At 35.4% G+C, this 8,175-nt stretch overlaps 1 protein-coding gene across 1 annotated transcript; it reads left to right on the forward strand.

The window, feature by feature from the left end:
- The first annotated feature begins 842 nt into the window (after positions 1–842).
- Positions 843–6,646, forward strand: fmodb (fibromodulin b). Its single transcript, XM_056246511.1, has 4 exons — positions 843–969; positions 1,151–1,200; positions 4,001–4,953; positions 6,200–6,646. The coding sequence occupies exons 3-4, from the start codon at positions 4,017–4,019 to the stop codon at positions 6,349–6,351; spliced, it is 1,089 nt and encodes a 362-aa protein (XP_056102486.1). The 5' UTR covers positions 843–969; positions 1,151–1,200; positions 4,001–4,016; the 3' UTR covers positions 6,352–6,646.
- Positions 6,647–8,175: the final 1,529 nt, after the last annotated feature.

Consider the following 8,175-nt stretch of genomic DNA (forward strand, 5'->3'; position numbering starts at 1 on the left):
GGGAGTGTGTTATGTATACTGCTAACTAATAAACAACAGCCTAAACCATTACATCACAATGTTATATAATACACATTTGTGCGCATTATTTAAATCAAGTATAAAACAATCTGCATTACGCCTAAGAAATGACTGCTGGTTAAACATTCCCTTGTGACAAATGGATGAATGACTAATTGTCTCCATATGAGTACTTCCCCCATTATGTTTGTTCAGCCATCATGATATAATAAAATGCACCATGGCGTTTTATAAACATAGAAAAAACTAACAAACACATAAATATGGTTAAATATTTCTAAGTATTCTGGACATTTCTTAATTTGATGGAAATAGTTTGCACATAAAACAACACCTTCTATTCATTAAGACCATTTAAAACGCTTGCAATGATCCATAATGGGTTCTTAATTTTGAACCTTTTGATATTTATGGTTGCCTGTTTTGTTATTGTAATTTATATAACAATGTTTTAGCTTTTAGTATTGCTAGCCAGTTGTTAGAGATCCGGTTGGGCTACGTTGACATATCCAGTTTTATTGGTTTCACTCAAATCTGTCGTTTTAACTACTCAAGGTATTTGAATAGAGTTCACAGTATAGTTTAATGTTAAGTAACCCTTTAAAACCACTGTAATTTAAACCAAAGATAAAGCATGCCTGATCATACTAAGTCAAATACCCCAGAAATGCACGCACACAAAGGCTCATTCTGTAGGGATAATGATAAGGCAGGGGTCCCGTCCTTACAGAATCTATGAAACCAGGCTGTTAAAAAGCAGATGTTTTGCCTTCTCACACTTGGCACTCATATTCACAAAGCCTCAGGCACAAAACACAGCGTAACATGTTAGTAAGGCATTAGACAAATGTTCACTGTAAAGGCTTTGCACTGAAGGCTCTGGGCTGTACAACTCTATCCGTTTATTGGAATGTGGTCTACTGTATAAAGCGAGGTACATAAAACAAGGTACAGTTCATGCTTTTTCTTCTGCATGTCTAGAAATGTATTTCACAATTAGAGTGGATGTGTAATACAAACATTAATCATGTGCTGGAACAACAGTTTAATTATTTAACATTTGCATGGAGCATGATTTTTTTAATTTACCCTCTCTCCACCTCTTTTCTACAATTTTCTCATTCCAAAGCGACTGAAGCACACACAAAAGACCAAAAACCACAAAGTCTACAAACATAGGTATGTGTTTAATCTTTATTTTAGCAGATATGTTGGATAAAAGCCTGCCCTGCATTATGATAAAAACATTTTTTTACTGAAGAAGAGAATTGTTTTTTGTTTGTCCATGCAGTTTACATATAACTTGACTTTAATGGGATTTTATTATTTTTCCTCTCAGAACTTTCTCTCATTTTAATTAAGGACATTTAGTCTGCTCTATTAAACTTAGAGGGTAATAATGTTACATGATTATTGCCATTTTCTTCATGGAAGTTTACTTCTTAAACCAAAAACCTGAACCGTAGTTTAAAAAAAAGAAAGAAAAAAAAAACACACACAAATATGATGGAAGAGAAAGTATTGTTCTTTCTCATCAACATAAACAAATGTCTTTATGATTTTGATATTATTCATGGGTTTTGAAGTGAATCCAGTCATGAATCCATGACATGAATCCAGTCCCACTCTATCTTAAGTGTCTCTTTACACTACTATGTACTAAAATTAAAATGAATCATTTGATAAAATGCACTTATACTTAAAAATATCTGTAATTAATTTCTGTAATTGCATCAATAATAACACTGTTGACCCTATCCTTACCTGTTCCTAACCTCACCCCTACCCGTAACAGCAAGTGTTTTGCAATACAACATGAACACAATAAGTACATTGTACCTAATCATTTTGTTGATGTATCCGTAATAGTTAAAGACACCTAATATAAAGTGTTCATTAATAAGTCAATTAGACACATCCATAAACTTATGCTTAATCCATAAACATGTTACACAACACCCCCTCATTGAACCAAATTAATAACACAATACATGTTTAAACAAGCATTTAAGTAGATGTATTACTGTACATAAGTGTAGTGTTTTTAATATCGCCCCAAGAGGTGAAGCTGTCACCATGCAGTACCAAAAAGCTGGATTTATCCATCATCATGTCTGTAAACAGTACCGAAGCTTCCCTTAGGCAAAACTCCAAAACATTGTGCTTTCTTAAAAAGCAAAAAATGAGATCACTTGTGGCATACTTGCCCAGACCTGAGAGAATTTTCATGATGTCTGTTTTAACCAGAACTCTGCTCTGAGAGATGTACTGTTAAACATACCACATGCAAATAATGATGATTTCTTGTAATGATAGTTTATTGTCAGGAAGATTTAAGATGCATGTCTGCTCCTTGAGGCTTGTGAGCAGTAATAATGTTCTTTGAAACTGCTCTTATTGAAGCACAAGGAAATGTCATGTGCCTATACTGACTGTATACAGTTGGGTCCCAAAGTCTTTTATGGGATATGGGATTTTATAATTCTGAGCATTTGTAGAATAAATAAATATTATGACATGAAATGAAAAAGAAATTTCAGGGTCACTAATCAAATAAGTAAATCAAATGTGTGACATTGATCATGTGATAGTTTTTACAGACAGTCAAATGTTCTTTCTTCATTGATGCACAATATGCTCTTTAAAGGAGAACTCCGGCGCAAAATGAACCTTTGGTCTAATTACACATTGTTACCTAGTCAACCGTTATCTGAGATTTGTTTTCATGATTATCGAATGTAAATAGTTTTATCTCTAAAAACAGTTTAGCCTATAAAGCTAGTATAACGCTAGTATATTGGGCATAGTGTAATGACAAATAGAAATCGCTTGTTAATACCACTAACAAGGCTGAAAATAGACCCACACTAACACGGTAGCATAATGAGGGTCCCTACCTTCAAACCGAAGCATTGAGAACTTTGTAAGTGTACAGACAGTTTAATAAGAAGATATTTTAAACATACAGTCTACTTCGTGTATACAGGCAGAAGCCATCTTTGAAATACAGCCTTTACCAGTCGATCTACGAACGCCGAACCAAGTGCGCTGGTGAGATGTGAACGAGCTATAAGTTGTGATAAGGTGAGCGCGAACAGCAGGTTTGGATCGGCGTTCGTAGATCGACTGGTAAAGGCTGTATTTCAAAGATGGCTCCTGCCTGTATAAGCGAAGTTGACTGTATGTTTAAAATATCTTCTTATTAAACTGTCTGTACACTTACAAAGTTCTCAATGCTTCGGTTTGAAGGTAGGGACCCTCATTATGCTACCGTGTTAGTGTGGGTCTATTTTCAGCCTTGTTAGTGGTATTAACAAGCGATTTTTATTTGTCATTACACTATGCCCAATATACTAGCGTTATACTAGCTTTATAGGCTAAACTGTTTTTAGAGATAAAACTATTTACATTCGATAATCATGAAAACAAATCTCAGATAACGGTTGACTAGGTAACAATGTGTAATTAGACCAAAGGTTCATTTTGCGCCGGAGTTCTCCTTTAACAAGATCATCATCATGACATCATCATCATCAATAATAATTAATAATTTGTATGGGAAAAAACATGAATTGATTATGAATAATTTCTAATGACAAATAGCTAATTTAATTATAAAAACAATTTGTAAAACAGAAGTGTTTTTCACTAGTGGTCTCAGAAAAGATAAAGTATTTACATATGTATTTGCAACCCAATCTCATGAAATGCATCTCTATAGCACGCATTGTATTTATCGTGCAATTTAAACGCGAAAATGAGTCTTTGCGTGCATATGATACGCATTGTAAACCCCTTGGGTAGGATTAGTGGTGCGGGGTATGTCTGTATTACACATAAAGTGTGTATGATATGCACGTGAAAACTGCATATCATATGCATGTAAAAACTCATTTTTGCATATAAATTGCACGATAAATACAATGCGTGCTATAAAGACACATTTCATGAGATCAGGTTGGTATTTGTGTCTTGACAGGCAACTCGTAGGGACAATGAGAGGTTGGATTTTTCTGCTTTTGCTGGCAAGTCTTGTCGATTTTTCCATGACACAACAGACCAACTCTTTGACCTGGCTAAGTTATCTGCGCAACCGAGCCTACAGTCATGGTTATGGCCGTAGCCACAATAACAATCTCGCCTCTCTAAGTACAGAGGATGAGCCTTCTGTGCTGGACTGCCCTTTGGAGTGCGACTGTCCTTCTACCTACCCCAAAGCAATGTACTGCAACACCCGCAGACTACAGCACGTGCCGTTCGTACCATCTCATATTAAGTATGTATACTTGCAAAATAACCTGATCACAGGAATCACAAATGGCATCTTTGATAATGCTCCAAATTTAGCTTGGATCTGCATGCAGACAAATAAACTGAGCTCTGACAAGATTGCCGACAAAGTCTTCGCTAAACTACCAAACCTTGAGCGCCTCTTTTTACACAACAACAACCTGAGCCGTGTTCCACAGGGTTTACCACGTTCCCTACGAGATCTACACTTGAACCACAACAATATTTCGGTAGTCCCGGTCGACTCTTTCCGTGGAATGAGCAACCTGACGGCCCTGCATCTTCAAATGAATGCCATTGAAGACCTCGGTAACGCACTTGAGGGTCTGCTGTCCTTGACCCTGTTGGACTTAAGAGGGAACCAACTGAGGAAGATTCCAGAAAGTCTGCCGCCAAAGCTGAGCCAACTCTACCTTGAGTACAACCATATATCCAGCATTCCTGCTGACTTCCTGACCCAACGGCCTGAGCTGCGCTTCGTAAGGCTGTCCCACAACCAGCTCACCAATGGTGGAATTCCACCCAACGCTTTCAATGTCAGCACACTTGTGGAACTCGATCTGTCCTTCAACAAGCTGGAGAGGATTCCCACTATCAGCACCAGTCTGGAGAATCTGTATCTCCAGGCCAACAAGATCAAAGGTACAGAACAAACACCTGAAAATGTTACACATAAGACCAGGCATGTCAGAGGCATATTTCCATATCTACTCCAGAAAGTATGAGCTTGCCCTAATGCCATGCTTCAAAACAGCCATTTATTAGAAATGTATATTGCTTATGTGCTTCCATATACAAAAAAAAAGAGAAATGGTGCAATTAAATTCCTAGAATCCAGAATTTCAATTCACCATCCCGCTAGCTGGACGCTTGGCGATCTGTATTTATTGCCCTTTTTTACTATCATATATTAGTCATCATATATTAGGTATCATTCGAAAGCTTACACCCTCAGTACTTATCCGTGAAAAACATTTTGAAATCAGACATTTCATCGCCATGGAAACAGTACTTAAATTCCTTTTAGTGGGCTCTTCCCCCTAGTGGGTGGCATCATCTTTCATATTACAAAATTTACAGAACTATTTTATAAGCAAAACCTTTTCTAATCTTGACAAAACATATCAGTAAAAAAACAATCATCAAATATAGAACCTTGAGTCTCAGACCTTTCCAATGAGACTCACGTGCCTAAACAAACTTCATACAATTTTTTGTGATATCAAATTCACATTTGGAACACAACTTAGTTAGACATGACTTTGATTTTATGGCATTTTTAGATTAAAAATTATTTAGTAAAATATATATTTTGTATAAAATATTTTTTTTTTAGTACAATTAATTTGCTTTACAGTCATTTTAAACTTCTATAACTTTGTTTACTCTTATACGTGCTTTCACTTCAGCAATAAAGTGAAATAAAATTTTAAATAAAATATGGATATCAAGTAAAACTTAAACTACTTTAAAAAAAGTCAAATAAACAAACCATTTCAGTATTTATAGTGTGAAAATGTATATCAATTGTCTCTTGTGATATCAAAGTCGAAGCCAACTTCATTGTAATCTTTCTAGCACATCACATGACAATAGATAAAAACATAACACAGTTCCTTCAGGAAATAACGACACATGTAGTAGACAGTGACACACCGTGTCTACACCGGATGTGACAAAGCGACCATTGCAACTCCATTTGTTCTTCGTGTTTGAAGTAGCACGAGCGATTGGAGTATGCCCTAAATAAAACAGCATCAGTTTACTTTCAGGGATTTGTAGACATTTGTACATATGATAATTATAATGCAAATCATTCATGTCCCTATTTAGGCTTTGTTTGTGCTTGGATAAGACAATAACTTACTGCTTTCCCTACATTTCTCAGAATTTTCAGTGAGCAGTTTTTGCAGAGTTGTGGACACAAACAATTACTCTAATCTGCGTGTACTGCGCCTGGAGGCCAATGCAATCAGAGCCCAAGACATACCCACTGAAGCTGTACTCTGTCTGCGTCTGGCAACCAACATCGACCTGTAGGCCTGGCAACAAGCCATCCACAGTAACCTATTCTCATATGACCATAGACAACATCTTGCAAATAAGAGTTTTGTTATCATTTGTATGATCTATTTGATAGTCTTGTGATTTTGGGGCATTTTAATAAAGAAATCAGCCTACCAATATCAACAGAACAAGTTAGGATAACGATTATAACATTATGAAACCATTTGATTTATTTAGGCATGAACAAGCCTTTATAATGTGGATTTCTATTTGCATCCATTTTACTTCTGAATCAGGACAGGAATGTTAAATGTAGGTTTGATGGGCATGCAGTAAAATGTAATGATTACCCAGCTAACAGTAAACATTCTGAGAACCTTAGCTAACGTTCTGGCAAGGTTCTCTCAAAGTTATGAGCAAACATTCTTATAATAGTGTTAATATAACATTTGTTCAGTTATCTGTTTAATGATGTTATCAAGATGTTAGTACAAAACCTTTATGTATTGTAAAATGATAAAAATGGATTGTTCCCTTACCGTTCGGATAACCCCAAAAAACTGAACGTTTAGAGAACTTTAATAGAAAACGTTTTCATAACTTAATGGCAGCGTTAGCAAAATGTTCTTAGAACATATTTTTTTGTTAGCTGGTTAGTTGCAAGTCAGTGTACTTGGCTACAGAGACATATGATTTTTTTATCATTATTTTAATATATATTTGATAGTTAACAGTGTGTATCTTTTAGTAAATGCATGGAACAACTAATAGTGTTCGTTGGGAAACTTTGGGTCTTTGCTTTGTAATTATATGTCACAATTTCTGGCAGTGGAACAAGAAGTATGCCTTAAAGTTAATAGCATTGAGATCACCATTTGAAAAGTTAATGAGGATGACCAAAAAAATATAAATGTGTGAAAACTGAGGAAAGTTAAACATCTAGAAGTTCAATTCATTTTAGAATGTTATGAAGACCTTGAGAAGCTCTTTACAGAACATCTGGATCCACAACAGTTTATACACACTGTACAACCTGATCAAAGCTTGCATCACTGCCATTGTCATTTATCTAATAACAATAAAATCCATGATAAATAAATAATAGCGGATTTCTTAAAAAACAAACAAAAAAAAAACAACAAAAAAAACAAGAGGAATATATTGTAAAAACCTTGTCTTGTCACAGTACATCTATGTTTATAGTGAAGCATTGTTGCTTGGGGATTTTTTGAGCCATCTTTAATCAGATGAACTTGAATGTTTCCCCCTGAGAATGTGCTAATCCCAGTCATATTCATTAGGTTTAATAAACAGCCTTGACCTTCAGTGAGAGCTTAAGGGAGCTAGCTCTGCAAGCACCGTGTTTACATTAATTACTGGAGATGAGTTTGTCACACACTGCCCAAAGGAGCTGATGAAATGTCAACATAACCTGGCGGAACATGAACATTCAGTTTAAGTCTTGCACTGGGGTCTCTGAGCAGTCACTCCAAAGAGAGCTACTTCACCCAACCATTCAGTTCCAATCGCTATAAACATTGTGAATTTGATTTGAAATCAACATTTAAAGTCAGTCTAACTGAAAATCTGTGTATGACATTAAAACCGCAGTCCACCCCTACTAAACATCTAATTTGATAGAAACAGAGCAATTGTGCATTAAATAAATATCAAAAATATAAAAGTGCAGAGCTTGTATATACAAAACCACAAGAAATAAATATTGTTGAATAAAAATACTTGTTGGTATGTGTTTTTTTCATCTATCAAGGAGGTACAAAAATGTAAATAATCCTTGAATACATTCGCTTGTGCCTCAGAGAAAAACATCACAATAAATATTTATGCAATATATAT

This window comes from Rhinichthys klamathensis, unplaced genomic scaffold (genome assembly GCF_029890125.1).
Source record: "Rhinichthys klamathensis goyatoka isolate OS25496 unplaced genomic scaffold, OSU_Roscu_1.1 h1tg000040l_1, whole genome shotgun sequence".
Lineage (NCBI taxonomy): Eukaryota > Metazoa > Chordata > Actinopteri > Cypriniformes > Leuciscidae > Rhinichthys > Rhinichthys klamathensis.